General features: G+C 41.5%; 1 protein-coding gene across 1 annotated transcript; it reads right to left on the bottom strand.

Moving 5' to 3' along the window:
• Nucleotides 1-254: 254 nt before the first annotated feature.
• On the bottom strand, nucleotides 255-21,855 carry LOC311114682 (C-type lectin TsL-like; the record flags this gene model as incomplete). Its single annotated transcript, XM_084189923.1, is given in 6 exon segments — nucleotides 255-328; nucleotides 641-752; nucleotides 1,388-1,528; nucleotides 21,067-21,128; nucleotides 21,131-21,208; nucleotides 21,795-21,855. Coding segments are annotated over 6 exon segments (528 nt in total).
• Nucleotides 21,856-23,270: the final 1,415 nt, after the last annotated feature.

The following is a 23,270-nucleotide window of genomic DNA, read 5'->3' as shown; positions in this document are numbered from 1 at the left end:
CTATCCCTTATGCACTATTTTGACCAGGGGGCCCATGGGGCTCTGGACAAAAGTAATGCACTCTATAGGGAATAGGGTGTAATTTCCATCACAACCCAAGAGAGAGGAGCAGGGGATTGGATTGGTGTCACACAGACATACACCCAGTCTATAATAACATACCACTTAGAAGGCAAGCCCAATACAATGCTGCTTCATACTAAGTATGTGAGTGTGGATATTGGAAAAGACCCACAGTCACTCTCTCTTCGTCCTCAAACTCTGTTCTTGAAGGAGCACACGTAGCTCTTCTTGGTGAAACATGTGTGGTCGTTCCACTTCCCAATGCCTTGGAGATAGAGAACAGACAGACAGACAGACAGACAGACAGACAGACAGACAGACAGACAGAGGTTCAAATGTGTGAGTTCAAAATACATTCTCTTCCCTCCACCATTCATTCCAACTTCCTCCCCACCACCTTCCATGAAATGTTTCTTTCACGTTTTTGTCATTTTAGCAGTTAGCCAGTGCATTCAACTAAGGTAGGTAAAAATAAACATATATCACAGCCATTGCAAGTAAAAACCATCCATCCCATTCTCTCCATCCCGCTCTCCTTCCAATCACTCCTCCCTCCATCCCTCTTTCCATCTCTTACTGCTCCAGTTCATCTCCACATAGTCCTCGCGGTTCGTCCAGCGGGCGATGGGCTCCCCAGTATCACGTCTGGAGGAAACCAGGCATCGCTCATCACATGGCCAATACCATCCCTACGGTGAAGCATGGTGGTGGCAGCATCATGCTGTGGGATGTTTTTCAGCAGCAGGGACTGGGATATTAGTCAGGATCGAGGGAAAGATGAACGGCGCAAAGTAAAGAGAGATCCTTGATGAAAACCAGTCTCTGAATGTCCTTGAGTGGCCCAGCCAGAGCTCGGACTTTAACCCGATCTAACATCTCTGGAGAGACCTGAAAATAGCTGTACAGCGACGCTCCCCATCCAACCTGACAGAGCTTGAGAGGATCTGCAGAGAAGAATGGGAGAAACTCCCCAAATACAAGTGTGCCAAGCTTGTAGTGTCATACCCAAGAAGACTCGAGGCTGTAATCACTGCCAAAGGTGCTTCAACAAAGTACTGAGTAAAGGGTCTGAATACTTAAGTAAATGTGATATTTCTGTTTTTTTCTTTCTAAAACCCTGTTTTTGTCATTATGGGGTAGTGTGTAGATTGATGAGGAAAAAAACAATTAAATGTTGTGCTGCAAAGCTTCTCTCTTTCCCCTTCTACCGAACATGTCACTCTTTCCTCCCACATTAATTTACCTCCCTCCTCCATCCACCCACTATCCACTCTGTCCGCTCTTCATCACCCCCTCTCTCCATCCATCCCTCTCCCTCTCCTACCAGGAAGAATTCGAAGCCTCCCAGCCAGATGCGAGGGCTTTTGGCGTTCATCTTCATCACCACGCAAAGCAGGTCAGCGTTGGCCTGTTTGTTATGCACCGACACCAGGTGGCCACCGGGGGCAGCAGACCTGCACTTCATCTGAGAGGGAGGAAAGAGAGGAGGAAAAGAAAGAGAGAAAATAGGTGGGGGGAAGAGAAAGAGTGAATGAGTGAGAGAGAGAAAAAGAGAGCGCGGGAGGTGCAGACCTAGTGATTTGGAGCCTCAGGCAGAGCCAGTCTGAGGCCCCCTCCACTCTTATGCGCATGCACCATTTTCTTTAATTGGGTTTTATAGTAAAGACATGTAATTAACTATAAAAATGTATTACATTTTAATGTGCCATGAACACATCCAGTCATGATGTTTTATCTGATTGTTAAACAAATCACTTCAAAAAGTAGGTTACCTTCGCACGTTTATCCAAAATAATTCCAGCATCTGAACAGTGCGCTGTGCACCGCCAACTTTTTTCCTTCAATTCGCAAGTGGCTGAAACTATCTCACCTGAGAAAGCATCGAAGCAAGCGAAACAGCGCCCCTCTGTTTTACTATATAGCCCATGTAAGACATGCCATACCTTTTTTTGGCCAGACAGCATCAGATATATGGGCTACACATACATGTCCTCTGCCTCGACGTCGATGGCAGTATTATCAGCAGCACCTGTCGTTTTACTAAATAAATGTGTATTGTAACCCCTGTGGGAAATTATTCTCTTATATTTTAGATGTGCTGTTAGCTTAATAAGAAAGCATTAATGATTAAACATAATAGGTTTGTACTGTACTGATATAGATTGGTCAACATAACTGTCACGCCCTGGCTCTGGGGACTCTTTAATGTTGAGCCAGGGTGTGGATTTTCTATGTTCAGTTTTCATGTTTTCATTCTAGATCATTTAGATCTATGTTGGCCAGGGTGGTTCCCAATCAGAGGCAGCTGTAGCTCGTTGTCTCTGATTGGGAACCATACTTAGGCAGCCTGTTTTGCACAGTTGATTGTGGGATCTTGTTCTGTATAGGTTTGTGTTGGTGAACCTTTAGACTTCACGTATCGTTTTGTTGTTTTGTGGTATATGTTAAAGTACTCATTATAAGATGTACGTTTATCACGCTGCGCCTTGGTCCGCTTCTTATGACGATCGTGACAATAACAAGCTGTGATTCATGTGAGGAACTGTTAGGGAGTAGGGTGAGATAAGACTTGGGTCTCACATACACACACACTGCCTCTTTGTTAGAACGCTCAAGGACATGTGTTCTGCTACAAAGATGTCTGAGGTTGCTGACTCTCTGGACAAGTTGCAAAACAACTAAACACCTGGCAACAGTGAAGCGCCAAGGGACTGGGACCAGGCTGTGCGCCAACGATAGGCTGAGTAAGTCTAAACCACGCTCAGTCTCTACTCTGATAGGCCAGCAGGGAGCGGGAACTATCTCTGTCAGAGTATTTAAAGAAGAACTTATGACAATGGCTCAGTTCTCTGAGTGCCCTGCGTGGTATTTCAGTGGACCCATATATATGAACATCATATTTACCATTTGAGTGTTTTGCATTAATTAAAATACTAGTAAATCTTAGAAGACGTGTGTTCACCTCTTTTTGTTCCCAATACCAGATTTGAATTGACGCAACTTAACAATTGGTGACCCCGACGTGATCTGGTAGAAGGGACTTCACTGGGTATTGTCCGGCCCATTGGACATCTCTGTCATTGGACGGTGTGTTTCACAAAGAGTCCGGACTACTAAAAACAGGTAAGCAGACACCTATTGTTATATAACTAAAGTTCTGCACATTGGCTTTATCCAAATTAATTTTGTGAAACACCTGTCTGATGTAAGTGAACTAAATTATGAATTATTATGAGTAGATAAGCACCATATTGTGACATGCAAACCTGTGGTGAATGTGATGTTAAACCATGGTATTATAGAGTATTGTTCCACCGGCACATACCAGAGGGCTAGGTACGGCTAGGATCGGGGAAAATACTGAAATCCCCAGGCTAGGACCACCAGGGGTGGGAACTGTGGGATATAGGGAATCATTGGTCTAAAAGTGTTGCGCTACTGACACGTATCAGCGGGCTAGATACGGCTAGGATCAGAGGGACACTTACAATTTTAGATAGTGTTGCGCAATCGGCAAGGTACGTAACTAGTACGGCTAGGATCGTAGGAGCACTTTAAAGTACACTATAGTGTTGCGCTTCGGCAGGGAGCTGTACTTGGGGGTACCGCCCAGATCGGAGGAGCACTTTAAAGTATAAGGTGTTGTATGCATGAGAGTGCGAATGATCCCATTGTAATAAAAGAGTGGATGCGGGTTATTAAAATTAATAAACCTGTATACCTTGATAGAAAACTAATTAGGAGTTAAAGAAGTCTGTGGTTGCTTAAACCGTATAACCCGTTAATAACAATTGGGAATATAAAGGTAGAATAATGAATAACTAGTATGACTAAACTGAAACGTTTGAACTGATATAACTGAACTGTAACGTTTGATGTTTGACATAGCATAATACTGGTTTTAAATAATTATGTTGAAGCAATTTGGTTTATTATTTGATTTAATGTTTGACATAGCATAATACTGGTTTTAAATAATTAAGTTGAAGCAATTTGATTTATTATTTAATTTAACGTTTGATGTTTGACCCTGCAAAATACTGGTTAAATAATTAGACTGAAATAATTTGGTTTATCGTTGAAATATAAATATGCACCGACTTTAACTAATTAGGTGGGAATAATTTGATTTAAATAAATAGACTAACATACTTTAAATAACGGCAGAATATTGGAAACGCTAAAACGAAAAGCAGACAAAGCCTGTTCCGACTGGACACAGGAGGGAGAGCCGCGAGTGGAGGGGCTGGAGACAGCGAGAGTGTGGCTTTTGGAGAGTCAGGAAGGACTAGGGGGTGATTTGTGTCGATTAAGAATTGGCTAAAAACACCACGAAGCGATTATTTGAGAGGTACCTATACATTTCTAATGATATATACGTATGAACTTGCTCACCCGGACGTAGACATACTTTATTTTATTAATTATTATTTATTTTATTAATTAATGGGTGAGAAAGTAGAGAATATGAGTTTAAGGTTGTACTGTTGTTTGATCATGTGATAAGGTTTAATGGGTGATCGGACCATGACTGGTGTGGTTATGGAAGTAATGTATAAATAGTGGAGAGCCAATCGGGGGCTCCATTGAACTATTATGTTTTGTTGGGCATTTCGGTGGCATGGGGTGGGGTCTGTGTGTATGAGTGAATTCGGCGGCTGGTATGGGTGAAGGGAGAGAGAGCATTACTTTGTGTTGCTGAATGAGGTGAGAGCTAGAGCGGTTTTCATTTGGTGACGTCACTTGCTCTATGAACTGGAAGTATTTACTTTGAAAGCATCGCGGAATGTGTGGGGTGACTGGCAATGTATGTAGAGGGTCCCTGGTTCGAACCAAGGTAGGGACAGTGGGTAAAGCTTTCGCATTGGGGCTATAGACCTAGATTACTACGTGGATTGAGAAATGTGAAAGGTTGAATTAGATAGCTTAAGTAGAAGTATTCTAGAAAGGTCTATGAAAATATGTTACAAGGTCCCCGCGCCTTCCCCGTTGTGTAGGAAGGAGCAAGGGGAGGGGTGAGAGAGAGTTCAAATGATAGGAATATCATTAAATGTATGCTTATCAACGATAGCAAGTATTTGTTTTATTAATTAGGGCCTAATCAGAGAGAACAGTTAAAGAAATTGAATAGCGAACTGAAATGGCGATAGAGCTGTGAAAATTGAGTTGAGGACAAAGGAGAATAATTTATGGCTCTGGTTAGCAAAAAAAATAGAGACAGTCAAGCGAGTTAGATTGAGCTGTAAGATTTCAAGTAGAGGTCTAAATACTTGACTGGAAGGCAGTGCTTTAATAAATTCTAATTGTTATTACTTTATTCGATAGGTTGCTTAACACCAGTGGTGTATGCAAATAGTTGGTGAATTCTAGAATGATAATTTATTTTCGTTACAGGGACCAGGGGATGCAAGGAGCTTTAGCTATTATGCTGAGGGAATAGCACCAACCTATAGTGGGTTCTAGATTTGTTAAATAAACAAACTTATATTTTAAACTAAAGTAATGCAATAGGCTACAATTATAACATTATCAGAAAAAGGCACAATTTAATGTGAAATAGTTATTACAATTATTATTAATAGTTATTACAGTTATTATCATTGATCCAGTAATGATAGAAGGATAGTAGAGGAAAGGCAAGGGATTACATCTCATTTAGGGAAAGAAGAAGAGTATGAAGGTATATTAGGGAGAAAATACCATTAACTGAGGGATATAAAACGTTTAGCTGAAAAAGACAACAGGAATAATTTACCTTACACCCTAATATAGACATTAGACCACACCAGAAGTAGAGATGGCAGGATCACCAGTAGCAATCATGAAGAGAAGGTTCCCAGAAAATAGTGAAGATATTGGTAGTATCTCTAACAAATGAGAAAAAGGACCAGAAAGATAGTAACTGTAACAAAGGAGGGAACATTTGATGTAACCGTGATTGTATTGGCTAAAAAAATGAAATATGACATTTACAGGGGGGACAGGAACAATAGAAGGGGAGACAGATTTTCCTAGGGGTTGAACAAATAATTGATAATGGATCATTTGAGATGAGATCACATGTGAATTTTGAGTGGTTTTATGGATTAGTTATGAGGAATTAGATTGATACAAACAATTATTGATGGGTTAGGACTGGTAATTGAAGGTTAACAAAATGTATAACCAGGAGAAAGAGATTAGCTTATCTCATTGGAATGTTGCCCAGGGCGAGGGGGAGCAGTAGTGAAGTTAGGCAGTGAGCTACCAAATCAAGTGGGGCCTGGCTATTTGTGGTTGTTGTTTTTCAAATTGGGTTTTTCAAATAAAAAACAACACACATAGTATGATAGTTATAAAGGGTTGTTATGTTAAATTTAGGGGGTTTGTGTTAGGTTTGAAGTATGGACCTGTCATGTTCAACCATCAGTCTTCAGGTCAAGCCCAGGAGAGCCGGGGTAGAACAGAGTTTCAACTAAACATGAGTGTTTTTACAAGATAAGGGATTGATTGATTGGATTACTATTGATTCTGAACTGAATGAAAGTCAAATTTAGCCGCCATAAAAGACAAAGGAAGTGGGAGGAGCAATAAAGAAGCAAGGGACAGTCTAAAAATAAAATAAATAAAAATAAGGGATGGCAATTGGATGATAAATTACCAATATTACCTAAGTGATTGTTTAGGTAGGTGGTAATATTGACACATGAGCAGAATCATGTGTCAAAAGGGGGGTAGGAGATGGTAGGATTAAATAATAAATATATATGAAGGAGAGGACAAAATACTTAAAAAACAAAAAAACAAAAACAAAACAATGTTTGATACAGTCTAGAAAGAGAATGCAGTCAGAAATAGAAATTGAGAGCTGAACATGTGTGAAGATAGTTTATTAACCACACCCGTATGTCAGAGGTTTTGTGCCCCACAGGTGAACTAAAGGAGAAGGTGACCCACTCTATCTGACCAGGTGACTGGTGAGCATCCAGTCCCTAAAGAAGAAAAACTGGAAGCAGGCCTGTTGGGAAGGGCCCTATCAGGTTATATTGGTCACTGCCTTTGCCATTAGAATAGCAGAAAGAGCAACCTGGGTCCACGTTACCCACTACAAAAAGGTAGGCCCACATATCAACACCGTTGAACACATGCAGAGTTAGAGAGAAGAACTGGACCAATAGGGTCTGGGGATCACCTCTGTTAACGAAGATCTCCTACCCCGACCTATCATCACTGTAGTGTGTTCTCAGGGTGTGAGTATGGGGTAGTACCAAGCAGAAAGACTGAGGACAGGAGAGGGTTGGCGGTTTTGGGGAATATGGATAACTTGGGTTGCATCATAGTCTCGGTAATGGTCTTGATATGTCAAGATCCACCACCAGTTGTGCTATGCCCTTACCATTGTTAAGAAGTAAAAGAGAAGAGAAGCGACCCAACATACTGACCGTCAAGGATGAGTGGCCTACAAAATGGGAGTCAGAGAAGGGCAGACAGTCAGATTCAAAATAAGGGTTGGGGACGTAGCCAATGGGTGGGGTACATGTCAATAAGCAAATTGGGATTATAAAATCCTATTATATTCGTGTTCGGCCCCCACGGCGGATTGTTCCTAGACTCAAGTGTTTAAACACACTTGGGGATGGGGATATGAGAACGAGGGGGACTGAACATCCAGATGGGGGGTAAAGAGAAACAAAGACATCACCAATTATCAATTGGAGATAGTAGTAATGTGACAGACTTAAGTTCGGAAGCACAGGAGAGAATTTTGAACCTTACAGCCCCTGTAACCGATGTGTGGTGGGCGTGTGCCAGTAAAGGCAGTATAAGGCAGAGAATTCCAAAAGGGTGGCTAGATACGTGCGCCCTGGTTCTACTGGTTCAGCCAGTTAGAATTAGTCACCAGAAACCAAGGATTAAACAGATGTAGGAGGGGTTTTAACAAGAAGGAGAATAGCCCTATTTAGATGGATGCGATTGGGATACCAAGGGGGGTATCGGATGGATACCGAGCTATGAAACAATTAGGGGAAGGGTTTATTACCACGTTCTTTTGATGGGTGACAATAAACAAAATTGTGAATTGGATTAATTATATCTATTACGACCAACAACGATTTATTGGCTGGACTAGGGATGCAACAGAAGGGATCTTTTGAACAATTATCCGCCATCTCACTCTTATGACTTAGTAAAAAGAGGTTGGCTCTAGATCAGGCAGAAAGGGGTGGTGTCTATAGAATGGTAAGCCATTGTTGTACGTTTATCCCTAACAATACCAGTCCTGACGGGAGTATCTCTGAAGCCCTAATTGGTTTAGATAAACTATCAGCTGAAATGAAGAGCATGGCTGGAATGGAGGGAAACGGACTGTTCTCCTGGTTGGGGGTTTGGTAAGTTGTGGTTTGGTAAGTTCGCATCATTGGTGGTTACTGGATTTCTGACCCTAGTAGTTGTGTTTCTAATATTAATGTGCTGTACTGCCTGTGTAATTCCTTGTCTGAGAAAGTCTGTTACAGATGTCGTTCATGCGGCTGGTATGATGCCCCTCCTAGGGGCTCAAGAAGGGGATGCAGACACTGAGATGGGGTTGACAAAGTATGACCCTTGGTTTGCTATTGGTGAGGTGGTGGAGTGACACCCTAGAGGGTGTCTAAAGGGGACCAAAATGTACTTCCCTGTTTGTGTTTTATGCTTTATTAATCAAGTTAACCATTGTGAATGTTTGTCTTTCCTTATGTGAAGGTTTAAAGTTCCTGGGTGGCTGGTAGCCAACCTAGTAAAAGTTAGGTGTAGATGGAAGGACTGAAGTTTTTATCATTATTGCCTATTAATAAAAGTGTGATTATTTTTGTTTGTATTGTATTTTAATGAGTGACACCCTAGTGGGTGTCAAAAGGGGGAATCCTACATTTCCCTGAAATGTCTTATTTTGGGTTTTCTTATTTTGGGTTCACACCCAGTGGGTGTGAAAAGGGGGATTGTGGGAAATTATTCTCTTATATTTTAGATGTGCTGTTAGCTTAATAAGAAAGCATTAATGATTAAACATAATGGGTTTGTACTATACTGATATAGATTGGTCAACATAACAAGCTGTGATTCATGTGAGGAACTGTTAGGGAGTAGGGTGAGATAAGACTTGTGTCTCACATACACACACACTGCCTCTTTGTTAGAACGCTCAAGGACATGTGTTCTGCTACAAAGATGTCTGAGGTTGCTGACTCTCTGGACAAGTTGCAAAACAACTAAACACCTGGCAACAGTGAAGCGCCAAGGGGCTGGGACCAGCCTGTGCGCCAACGATAGGCTGAGTAAGTCTAAACCACGCTCAGTCTCTACTCTGATAGGCCAGCAGGGAGCGGGAACTATCTCTGTCAGAGTATTTAAAGAAGAACTTATGACAATGGCTCAGTTCTCTGAGTGCCCTGCGTGGTATTTCAGTGGACCCGTATATACGAACATCATATTTACCATTGAAGTGTTTTGCATTAATTAAAATACTAGTAAATCTTAGAAGACGTGTGTTCACCTCTTTTTGTTCCCAATACCAGATTTGAATTGACGCAACTTAACACCCCTTAGAGTCTAAGGGCCTCGTCGAGAACCAGGCTTCCCTAATACGGGTAAGCCTTGGGAAGTTCATGGCAGAAAATCGACCTAATCATGAATGTGTTAAAGTTCTGCCTACAGTTTAATATGAAATGTAGCCAAAATGCTGAGGCGGCATTGGCACGCACTAACGTCTTAAACTCTTGATGGTTGCTAGGCAGCGCACGTTACTACTATCCTCCTGCCAGTTCTAAACTTTGCAAGGCATGTCACTCACACCAATCTCTTCGCATAGCTCACCACATATGCATTGTTTTCTTAACCACAACTGGATGGATCCATAAATAATTACTGTGGGAATAAATATCAATGAATGACAAAAATATTGGAATAAAGTAAGTCAATGCAATCAAATTGTTACTTACTGAAACTCCAAAAATCATCCAATTGTTATAATACATTTGAAGCAATAGCCTACCCCCATGTGTTCAACTATTTCAGTACCGTTTCGCGCTGCTTTGAGACAAGCGTGGGGACTCGTCTTGATAAATCAATCAATGTCCGATTTTTCTTATCACTGAATCTCGGTTTGGATATTGGTTAGGCTACAATTAGGCTGTAGAAATGTTAGCTAAATTGAGGCGAGTGCTACTCATGATCATCTTGTCTAGCACTGATCAGAACATTTTGCCAGCATGTTATGTAGTTTAACAAGTGGATTATTTTGCTCTCCACTCCCAGTCATTTAGTAATCTAGGTCTACTTCCGACAAAAAGGCCTACTTCCGACAAAAAGCCTGTGACTCGTCTTAATCAATCAATGTGATTTTGTTTCACTGAATCTCCGTCTGTATATTTGGTTAATTCTCTGTCTGGGCAAATAAGTGGAGGTGGTATAGCTCATCTATTCGTTTGCTCATCTATCACTGATCAAAAACATTTAGCATGCAATAATGTAGCCTAAATCTAGTGTAGGCCTATTATTTTGCTCAATTGCGTAACTCAACTCCAAAAGCCCGCGAGTTTGTGAAAAATGAACACGAGACTCACATACTTTAGAAAATATAGATCGCTATTATTTTTTATCGGTATCATGATGAAGATACTCTCAATGTAAGACCCTACTCCTGCTCCCTAACAAAGGCGAATGAGGTTAGGAAAGAGATGTAACGTTGATCAATAAAGCATGCCCTTACAAAAAAATATTGCAGTTTTGGAACTAACTGCAGTCAACTGTGGTATTTTGGACGCAGTAATTGCAGAATAGTTGAACTGCAGTTACACTGCAAAATTACCTGCAGTAAAATAAACATTGTTATTTTGGACACAGTATTGGCCGCATACTGCAGTTATACTGCACTCTGACTGCAATCTTTTTTCGTAAGGGTGGTCTTGCCATGGGCTCTGTTACAAAATATCACTTTTTTTAATATGACAGCTGTTCCACACGTTGCCATGATGGCAAGTTGTGTGGGAAAAATATTGTTTTTATTTTATTGTTATATTTCATTGTATTCTAACTACAAAATATACACTGAATATACCAAACATTAGGAACATCTTCCTAATATTGAGTTGCTATTGATTTAATTCATTTGGACATAACATAATTAAACTCAAGATATGCCATTCTCTTGTTTTGAAAATACATTTTCTTAGTCTTATAATGTCTCTTGCGACCTGCCTAAACAAACTAATAATGGTTTTATTTTTGATGGTGTATATTCCACTGGGAATGTGATGAAATAAATAAAAGCTGAAATAAATCATTCTCTCTACTATTATTCTGACATTTCACATTCTTAAAATAAAGTGGTGATCCTAACTGACCTAAGACAGGGAATTTTTTACTAGGATTAAATGTCAGGAATTGTGAAAAACTGAGTTTAAATTTATTTGGCTATGGTGTATGTAAACTTCCGACTTCAACTGTATACATACATACATACATACATACATACATACATACATACATACATACATACATACATACATACATACATACATACATACATACATACATACATACACACACACACACACACACACACACACACACACACACACTACATTACTAGAAGTATGTAGACACCTGCTTATTGAACATTTCATTCCAAAATCATGGGCATTAATATGGAGTTGGTCCCCCCTTTTCTGCTATAACAGCCTCCACTCTTCTGGGAAGGCTTTCTGCTAGATGTTGGATCATTGCTGCGGGGACTTTCATTCAGTCACAAGAGCATTAGTGAGGTAGGGCACTGATGTTGGGTAATTAGGCCTGGCTCGCAGTCGGCGTTCCAATTCATCCCAAAGGTGTTTGATGCGGTTGAGGTCAGGGTTCTGTGCAGGCCATTCAAGTTCTTCCACACCGATCTCGGCAAACCATTTCTGTATGGACCTCGCTTTGTGCACGGGGGCATTGTCATGCTGAAACAGGAAAGGACCTACCCCAAACTGTTGCCAAAAAGTTGGAAGCACAGAATCGTCTAGAATGTAATTGTATGCTGTAGCGTTAACATTTCCCTTCACTGGAACTAAAGGGCTAGAACTAAACAGCCCCAGACCATTATTTATCCTCCACCAAACTTTACAGTTGGCACTATGCATTGAGGCAGGTAGCGTTCTCCTGGCATCCGCCAAACCCAGATTTGTCCATCGGACTGCCAGGTGGTGAAGCGTGATTCATCACTCCAGAGAACGCATTTCCACTGCTCCAGTGTCCAATAGTGGCGAGCTTTACATCACTCCAGCTGACGCTTGGCATTGCGCATGGTGATCTTAGGCTTGTGTACGGCTGCTCGGCCATGGAAACCCATTTCATTAAGCTCCCAACGAACAGTTATTGTGCTGACGTTGCTTCCAGAGGCAGTTTGGAACTCGGTAGTGAGTGTTGCAACCGAGGACAGATCGTTTTTACGCGCTTCAGCACTCAGCGGCCCGTTCTGTGAGCTTGCATGGCCTACCACTTTGCAGCTGAGCCGTTGTTGCTCCTAGACGTTTCCACTTCACAATAAGAGCATTTACAATTGACTGGGGCAGCTCTAGCATGGCAGAAATTTGACGAACTGACTTGTTGTAATGGTGGCGTCCTGTGACGATGCCACGTTGAAAGTCACTGAGCTCTTCAGTAAGGCCATTCTACTGCCAATGTTTGTCTGTGGAGATTGCATGGCTGTGTACTCAATGTTATACACCTGTCAGCAACGGGTGTGGCTGAAATAGCCGATTCCACTCATTTGTGGTCTGTGGTCCTCTGTAGCTCAGCTGGTAGAGCACGGCGCTTGTAACGCCAAGGTAGTGGGTTCGATCCCCGGGACCACCCATACACAAAAAAAAATGTATGCACGCATGACTGTAAGTCGCTTTGGATAAAAGCGTCTGCTAAATGGCATATTATTATTATATTATATTTGAAGGGGTGCCCACATACTTTTGTATATACTGTACCAGTCAAAAGTTTGGACACACCTACTCATTCCAGGGGTTTTCTTTATTTTTACTATTTTCTACATTATATAATAGTGACAACATCACAACTACGAAATAACACATATGAATCATGTAGTAACCAAAAAAGTGTTAAACTAATCAAAATATATTTTATATTTCAGATTCTTCAAATAGCCACCCTTTGCCTTGATGACAGCTTTGCACACTCTTGCCATTCTCTCAACCAGCTTCATGAGGTAGTTACCTGGAATGCATTTCAATTAAAAGGTGTGCCATGTTAAAAGTTAATTTGTGGAATTTCTTTCCTTCTTAATACGTTTGAGCCAATCAGTTGTGTTGTGACAAGGTAGGGTTGGTATACAGAAGCTAGCTCTATTTGGTAAAAGACCACATCCATATTATGGCAAGAACAGCTCAAATAAGCAAAGAGAAACAACAGTCCATCATTACTTTAAGACATGAAACTGTATCTCATGAGGACCGCCACAGGAAAGGAAGACCCAGAGTTACCTCTGCTACAGAGGATAAATTCATTCGAGTTAACTGCACCTCAGATTGCAGCCCAAATAAATGCTTCACAGAGTTCAACTAACAGACACATCTCAACATCAACTGTTCAGAGGAGACTGTGTGAATCAGGCCTTCATGGTCGAATTGCTGCAAAGAAACCCCTACTAAAGGACACCAATAAGAAGAAGAGACTTGGTGGGCCAAGAAACACGAGCAATGGACATTAGACCGGTAGAAATCTGTCCTTTGGTCTGATGAGTCCAAATATGAGATTTTTGGTTCCAACCGCCGTGTCTTTGTGAGACGCAGAGTAGGTGAACGGATGATCTACGCATGTGTGGTTCCCACTGTGAAGCATGGAGGAGGAGGTGTGATGGTGTGGGGGTGCTTTGCTGGTGACACTGTCAGTGATTTATTTAGAATTCAAGGCACACTTAACCAGCATGGCTACCACAGCATTCTGCAGCGACACACCATCCCATCTGGTTTGGGCTTAGTGGGACTATCATTTGTTTTTCAACAGGACAATGACCCAAAACACACCTCCAGGCTGTCTAAGGGCTATTTGACCAAGAAGGAGAGAGATGGAGTGCTGCATCCGATGACCTGGCCTCCACAATCACCCGACCTCAACCCAGTTGAGATGGTTTGGGATGAGTTGGACCGCAGAGTGAAGGAAAAGCAGCCAACAAGTGCTCAGCATATGTGGGAACTCCTTCAAGACTGTTGGAAAAGCATTACAGGTGAAGCTGGTTGAGAGAATGCCAAGAGTGTGCAAAGCTGTCATCAAGGAAAAGGGTGGCTACTTCGAAGAATCTAAAATCTAAAATATATTTGGATTTGTTTAACACTTTTTAGGTTACAACATGATTCCATACAGTGGGGAAAAAAGTATTTAGTCAGCCACCAATTGTGCAAGTTCTCCCACTTAAAAAGATGAGAGAGGCCTGTAATTTTCATCATAGGTACACGTCAACTATGACAGACAAATTGAGGAAAAGAAATCCAGAAAATCACATTGTAGGATTTTTAATGAATTTAGTTGCAAATTATGGTGGAAAATAAGTATTTGGTCACCTACAAACAAGCAAGATTTCTGGCTCTCACAGACCTGTAACTTCTTCTTTAAGAGGCTCCTCTGTCCTCCACTCGTTACCTGTATTAATGGCACCTGTTTGAACTTGTTATCAGTATAAAAGACACCTGTCCACAACCTCAAACAGTCACACTCCAAACTCCACTATGGCCAAGACCAAAGAGCTGTCAAAGGACACCAGAAACAAAATTGTAGACCTGCACCAGGCTGGGAAGACTGAATCTGCAACAGGTAAGCAGCTTGGTTTGAAGAAATCAACTGTGGGAGCAATTATTAGGAAATGGAAGACATACAAGACCACTGATAATCTCCCTCGATCTGGGGCTCCACGCAAGATCTCACCCCGTGGGGTCAAAATAATCACAAGAACGGTGAGCAAGAATCCCAGAACCACACGGGGGGACCTAGTGAATGACCTGCAGAGAGCTAAAGTAACAAAGCCTACCATCAGTAACACACTACGCCGCCAGGGACTCAAATCCTGCAGTGCAAGACGTGTCCCCCTGCTTAAGCCAGTACATGTCCAGGCCCGTCTGAAGTTTGCTAGAGTGCATTTGGATGATCCAGAAGAGGATTGGGAGAATGTCATATGGTCAGATGAAACCAAAATATAACTTTTTGGTAAAAACTCAACTCGTCGTGTTTGGAGGACAAAGAATGCTGAGTTGCATCTAAAGAACACCATAACTACTGTGAAGCATGGGGGTGGAAACATCATGCTTTGGGGCTGTTTTTCTGCAAAGGGACCAGGACGACTGATCCGTGTAAAGGAAAGAATGAATGGGGCCATGTATCGTGAGATTTTGAGTGAAAACCTCCTTCCATCAGCAAGGGCATTGAAGATGAAACGTGGCTGGGTCTTTCAGCATGACAATGATCCCAAACACACCGCCCGGGCAACGAAGGAGTGGCTTCGTAAGAAGCATTTCAAGGTCCTGGAGTGGCCTAGCCAGTCTCCAGATCTCAACCCCATAGAAAATCTTTGGAGGGAGATGAAAGTCTGTGTTGCCCAGCGACAGCCCCAAAACATCACTGCTCTAGAGGAGATCTGCATGGAGGAATGGGCCAAAATACCAGCAACAGTGTGTGAAAACCTTGTGAAGACTTACAGAAAACGTTTGACCTGTGTCATTGCCAACAAAGGGTATATAACAAAGCATTGAGAAACTTTTGTTATTGACCAAATACTTATTTTCCACCATAATTTGCAAATAAATTCATTAAAAATCCTACAATGTGATAGTCTGTCATAGTTGACGTGTACCTATGATGAAAATTACAGGCCTCTCTCATCTTTTTAAGTGGGAGAACTTGCACAATTGGTGGCTGACTAAATACTTTTTTTTCCCCACTGTATGTGTTATTTCATAGTTTTGACGTCTTCACTATTATTCTACAATGTAGAAAATAGTAAAAATAAAGGAAAACCTTTGAATGAGTAGGTGTCCAAACTTTTGACTGGTACTGTATATATATATATATATATATATATAGTGGGGAGAAGAAGTATTTGATACACTGCCGATTTTTCAGGTTTTCTTACTTACAAAACATGTAGAGGTCTGTAATTTTTTATCATATGTACACTTCAACTGTGAGAGACGGAATCTAAAACAAAAATCCAGAAAATCACATTGTATGATCTTTAAGTAATTAATTTGCATTTTATTTTATGACATAAGTATTTGATACATCAGAAAAGCAGAACTTAATATTTGGTACAGAAACCTTTGTTTGCAATTACAGCGATCATACGTTTCCTGTAGGTCTTGACCAGGTTTGCACACACTGCAGCAGGGATTTTGGCCCACTCCTCTATACAGACCTTCTCCAGATCCTTCAGGTTTCGGGGCTGTCGCTGGGCAATACGTACTTTCAGCTCCCTCCAAAGATTTTCTATTGGGTTCAGGTCTGGAGACTGGCTAGGCTATTCCTTGAGACCTTGAGATGCTTCTTACGGAGCCACTCCTTAGTTGCCCTGGCTGTGTATTTCGGGTCATTGTCATGCTGGAAGACCCAGCCACGACCCATCTTCAATGCTCTTACTGAGAGAAGGAGGTTGTTGGCCAAGATCTCGCGATACATGGCCCCATCCATCCTCCCCTCAATACGGTGCAGTCGTCCTGTCCCCTTTGCAGAAAAGCATCCCCAAAGAATGATGTTTCCACCTCCATGCTTCACGGTTGGGATGGTGTTCTTGGGGTTGTACTCATCCTTCTTCTTCCTCCAAACACGGCGAGTGGAGTTTAGACCAACAAGCTCTATTTTTGTCTCATCAGACCACATGACCTTCTCCCATTCCTCCTCTGGATCATCCAGATGGTCATTGGCATACTTCAGACGGGCCTGGACATGCGCTGGCTTGAGCAGGGGGACCTTGCGTGCGGTGCAGGATTTTAATCCATGACGGCGTAGTGTGTTACTAATGGTTTTCTTTGAGACTGTGGTCCCAGCTCTCTTCAGGTCATTGACCAGGTCCTGCCGAGTAGTTCTGGGCTGATCCCTCACCTTCCTCATGATCATTGATGCCCCACGAGGTGAGATCTTGCATGGAGCCTCAGACCAAGGGTGATTGACCGTCATCTTGAACTTCTTCCATTTTCTAATAATTGCGCCAACAGTTGTTGCCTTCTCACCAAGCTGCTTGCCTATTGTCCTGTAGCCCATCCCAGCCTTGTGCAGGTCTACAATTTTATTCCTGATGTCCTTACACAGCTCTCTGGTCTTGGCCATTGTGGAGAGGTTGGAGTCTGTTTGATTGAGTGTGTGGACAGGTGTCTTTTATACAGGTAACGAGTTCAAACAGGTGCAGTTAATACAGGTAATGAGTGGAGAACAGGAGGGCTTCTTAAAGAAAAACTAACAGGTCTGTGAGAGCCGGAATTCTTACTGGTTGGTAGGTGATCAAATACTTATGTCATGCAATAAAATGCAAATTAAATACTTAAAAATCATACAATGTGATTTTCTGGATTTTTGTTTTAGATTCCGTCTCTCACAGTTGAAGTGAACCTATGATATAAATTACAGACCTCTACATGCTTTGTAAGTAGGAAAACCTGCAAAATCGGCAGTGTATCAAATACTTGTTCTCCTATATATATACACACACACATTTCAATTTTTCGCTGCCTCAAGGGCCCCCTACGGGCTTGGGCCCTGGGCCTTCAGCCCTTGTAAACCCCTGAATTAATCAGGCCCTGGATCCACACTAGGCAGCTGTTGCAGGAGTGCATTTTTCATTAGCTGTCCACTGGTCGCAAAAACAATGATTGATAGCTTAAACTTCTTCAATTCAACCATTATTGGGTTACAATACACATATACAGTGCCTTCAGAAAGTAATCATAACCCATGACTTATTCCACATTTTGTTGTGTTACAGCATGAATTCCAAATTGATTAAATATATATGTTGTTCTCACCCATCAACACACAATAGCCGATAATGACAAAGTGAAAACGTGTTTTTAGACATGCGTTGCAGTTGTGCTTCCTGATGTACTATGCTGACTGCTCCCATATGTATTATTTTGTAAATATATTCTGTTAATAGTTCACTAAAGTTTATTGCAACGTACTGGCCACCTACTCATCTACTTTCTTAAAAAATTTTTGCAAATGTATTTCAAATGAAATACAGCAACATCTCATTTACATAAGTATTCACACCCCTGCGTCAATACTTTGTAGAAACACCTTTGGTCTTTTTGGGTAAGTCTCGAAGAGCTTTCCACACCTGGATTGTGCAACATTTGCCCATTATTATTTTCAAAATTCTTCAAGATCTATCAAGTTGGTTGTTGATCATTACTAGACAACCCTTTTTAGGTCTTGCCATAGATTTTAAAGTAGATTTAAGTCAAAACTGTAACTCGGCCACTCAGGAACATTCACTGTCTTCTTGGTAAAGCAACTCCAGTGTAGATTTGACCTTGTGTTTTAGGTTATTGTCCTGCTGAAAGGTGAATTCATCTCTCAGTGTCTGATGGAAAGCAGACTGAACCAGGTTTTCCTCTAGGATTTTGCCTGTGCTTAGCTCCATTCCATTTCTTTTTTTATCCTGAAAAACTCCCCACTCCTTAACGATTACAAGCATACCCATAACATGATGCCGCCACCACTGTGCTTGAAAATATGGAGATTGGTACTCAGTAATGTGTTGTATTGGATACGCCCCAAACCTAATACTTTTTATTCAGGACAAAAAGTGAATTCAATGTCTGCTTTTTAAAATGTTTTACACATCTACAAATAGGTGCCCTTCTTCTTCGCTAGGCATTGGAAAACCTCGCTGGTCTTTGTGGTTGAATCTGTGTTTGAAATTCACTGCTTGACTAAGGGACCTTACAGATAATGGGTGGGGTACAGAGATGAGGTAGTCATTCAAAAATCATGCTAAACACTATTATTGCACACAGAGGATGGACTCCATGCAACTTATTATGTGACTTGTTAAGCAAATGTTAACTCCTGAACTTATTTAGGCTTGCCATAAATAAGTGGTTGAATACTTATTGACTCAAGACATTTCAGCTTTTCATTTTGTATTAATTTGTAAAAATGTAGAAATTATACTTCCACTATGAGGTATTGTGTGTAGGCCAGTGACCCAAAAAAATCGGAATTAATCCATTTTAAATTCAGACTGTAACACAACAAAATATGGAAAAAGTCAAGGGGTGTGAATACTTTCTGAAGGCACTGTATTTGTGAACAGCCATCCACAACAACCACAATCTGTAAGGCGCAAAAAGATAAATGAGAGAGCAGCAGTGTGATTCACATCAACGTGCTATGTCGATATCAATAATAAGTGATATCCGTATCACTGCTGTCTTCCTTACCTCCAATCATTTATTCAAGTTGGATTTTGTTGATAATCACAAGTTTACTGGAGAACTGAGACCAAGTAGAGACTTTGGACAGGGTGGATATGGTATAATAAAAGGCAGTTTATTCAGAGGTAAAGATATCTGGAATCGCGTGCACGGACCCGTTCGTCAAACTCTTAGGGAGCTGTCTGAAGAGAGCCCCGAAACATTGTGTGCTGACATTTTATGCAATAAAATGAAGTAGGTTGAATCTAGTAGTTCTGATCTTCTGAGTGGTCCTGATGAGTTGGGCGAGGTCCCCTCCAGGCTAGTGTCACTGTTGCATTGGCTCTGAGTCGGGTTCTCTGTCTTCAGATGTTCAACCTAAGAGAAGGGGATTTTTGTGCGTGTGTGTGTGTGTGTGTGTGTGTTTAACAGTGATGATGTGTGTGTGTGTGTGTGTGTGTGTGTGTGTGTGTGTTATCAGTGATGATGTGTGTGTGTGTGTGTGTGTGTGTGTGTGTGTTATCAGTGATGATGTGTGTGTGTGTGTGTGTGTGTGTGTGTGTGTGTGTGTGTTATCAGTGATGATGTGTGTGTGTGTCCTCAGAGCAAGAACTCGTGAGTTGGAAGAACTGAGAGACCTATGGCGTGGGTGTTGTCCTTGGCCACCTGCTGACAAGGCTGACAAGATAGGACTCTTTTGTCCATTGTTATAGGATAGGAACAGCATTGATTGAAAACAAACGCCCAACACAAAATGGGTCATGCACAAGATTTTAGTCAGACCAAGCTATAACATTATATATTTACTACGACAATCATCTTTGGATGCCAACAGCAGTCACACCATTGGAAGACATACTGTATCCTATAAAAGCCTATTCCTGCTCTTTTCCCGCGATCAATCAAACGCATTTGGTGTGTCATCATAGAGGTCTCTGACTTGTGGTCAGACTCGCTCAGGCGGAACAAAAGTAAACTTTTTTCAATGCTAATTTGAATATTATTGAGTCCCGTGACACTTGTGGGGGTCGTAGAGCAACGGAAACACCATCGTGTTCGTGAGAGTCTCATGTATCCATAGAGGGGTCATATACATAAACGGCCAAACCGTTTGGACGCTACAGACGTTTTTGTGAGAAGACCGATTTAAGATGTCTGCTGTAGCTCGGCCACCTTCCACCCCAGATGCAGAAGGCCGACATCAGCGGATGAGGTGAATTGAGACGAAGGCTATGCAAAACCCCAGATACCTCTAGCTTAGGCACATCGTTTTTTTGTTTTGTTTGTTTTTTATGCCCCAAATGGAGAAATATTTTTATTTGTATTTTTGTATTTTAATTATGCATAGCTCATGAGGCTTCTTGATGATGTGAGGGTTGAGGCAATTGCCTCTTCTGCCTAATGGTAAATCCACCAGTGGGAGTAAGATGGATACATTACAGAACAGCTCTAATTATGACAATGGATTGAACGCTTCACTTCACTGTATTACCATTGTATTGAAATGGACAGGCTGCCTGACTACAGGTAGAGCAATAACATGCTACATTTGATAGTGTCGTAATATCATTCTCCTGTCATATATTATGTTGTTTACCTCAGCGTCAGTGAAGTTGAGAGGAGCACAGTAGTACTTGATACAGTAAGAGCCCAGCCTCTACCAGTCTTCAGGTCACAGGCTCTGGGCATGTCACATGTTGCAGTCTCCTCCTGGAGATCCACTGGGACAGTATCGCCACCTAGGGGACAATGATGGAATAACTACTGTCCTGGGCCTGATTTACTAAGAAAATCAGCCACAACAGCCACAAACTGAACATTCCTATGACATGCACAGGCCGCTAACAGAACTCTCCCATTCCATAATTCACTAAACTGATCAATGCACGCACCATATATCATCCCAGGGGCCTATGAAATGCCTACCTAAGAACTCTAATAATATATTTTCTAAAGCTGCCATCCCAGATATTGTCATTGTACTATTGTTTAGTATATATTGCATATTTTAACATTATATTAAAAGTATTGTGTTAGTTTAGGGTGTTGCTATTTGATCATAATCTATCATTGTAAATTGGTGTACAATTCAGTCTATGACTGCGAGAAACCAATAACATCTACTACTCACAAAATGCTGTAAGTGACTACATATGTGTAAAGAATGCATCTCATTTTCATTTGGATATAAAAGAGGAAAGCACATTTTCAGCTTCAAAACAGATTATTTTCAGAATGTATGGTCGATAATCACCATGAAAAATGTTAATCAATCTGTCACCACTATCATCAAAACACATACTGTAATCAATGCAACTCTCTTACCGGTACTTCTGTGGAATGACAAAGCCATTTTTGTCCCAAGTAGTGACATCATCACAATCATTTACATTTTTACATTTAAGTCATTTAGCAGATGCTCTTATCCAGAGCGACTTACAAATTGGTGCATTAAACTTAGGATAGCCAGTGGGACAACCACATCTTGATCACAGTAAGTACACTTCTTCAAACAAGCAGCTGTGAGCAAAGTCAGTGCAATCAGGGACAACTACATCTCGATCACAATAAGTACATTTCTTTAAACAAGTCAGTGCTAGCAGGTGAAATAAGTCAGGTGTTAGTTTAGACAAAAGACAGTGGTAGTAAAGGGGGGGGGGGGGGGGGGGGGGTAGAAGGATTACTATTATACTATTCCAGGTATTCCTTAAAGAGGTAGGGTTTCAAGTGTCTCCGGAAGGTGGTCAGTGACTCCGCTGTCCTGGCGTCGTGGGGGAGCTTGTTCCACCATTAGGGTGCCAGAGCAGCGAATAGCTTTGACTGGGCTGAGCGGGAACTGTGCTTCCGTAGAGGTAGAGGGGCTAGCAGGCCAGATGTGGATGAACGTAGTGCCCTCGTTTGGGTGTAGGATCAGAGCCTGAAGGTAAGGAGGTGCCGTTCCCCTCACAGCTCCGTAGGCAAGCACCATGGTTTTGTAGTAGATGCGAGCTTCAACTGGAAGTGAGAGAACTTGGGAAGGTTGAACACCAGACGGGCTGCAGCGTTCTGGATAAGTTGCAGGGGTTTATCAGGCTGACAAACTTCATCTTGGTTCCTCTGATTCTGCGTTTCCTAAAAACAAACAACCTCAATCATAACAGTTTACTTTACTTATTAAATAAATAAAAATATTTTAAATAAATACATTTATATATAAATAAATTGTATTAACCTTTATTTCACCAGGTAAATTTTCTGAGAACATAGTCTATAGCACTATTCTAGGAATGCCATTTAAAGCAAACATCTTGTTGTCAAATTGACTGTGGCTGGCGATTGTACCGAGCGCTGACGGATTGTGCCACAGGAGGGGCCGAGTGGCTCCAGTTAATTTGAGTGGCTCCGCGCGCTAACCGATTGTACGTGCCACAGCCTCTGGCACAATCCGCAGTGGCACAATCGTTTAGCACCCAGTCAATTTGACAACAAGAGCCGGGTGTCCGTCTTTTGTTGACCAATAAGAAGGATGCACCATTAGAATGCAATTTTAGGTTCCCCAATAAATAAATAAATATTGTGAAACACTATCATTCCACTATTACTGTAGAAGTATTAAATAATTTTTCTGAAATTACAATGCAACAATATTACATATTTGCACAAAGTAATCTGAAAAATAACCTTACCAGAGTGTGGAATAGGTTGCCTCTCTCTCTCTCTCGCTCTTTCTCTCTCACGCTCACTCTCACTCACACACTCACACATATAGTGTATTTTTGAGGTGGCAGATTGTTTGTATACAGTTTTGTATACCGTTTGTCA

The sequence above is a fragment of the Coregonus lavaretus genome, assembly GCF_964263955.1.
Source record: "Coregonus lavaretus genome assembly, contig: HAP1_SCAFFOLD_1160, whole genome shotgun sequence".
Taxonomy (NCBI): Eukaryota; Metazoa; Chordata; class Actinopteri; order Salmoniformes; family Salmonidae; genus Coregonus; species Coregonus lavaretus.
The sequence above is the reverse complement of the archived record's forward strand: the minus strand, read 5'-3'. Positions and strand labels throughout refer to the sequence as shown.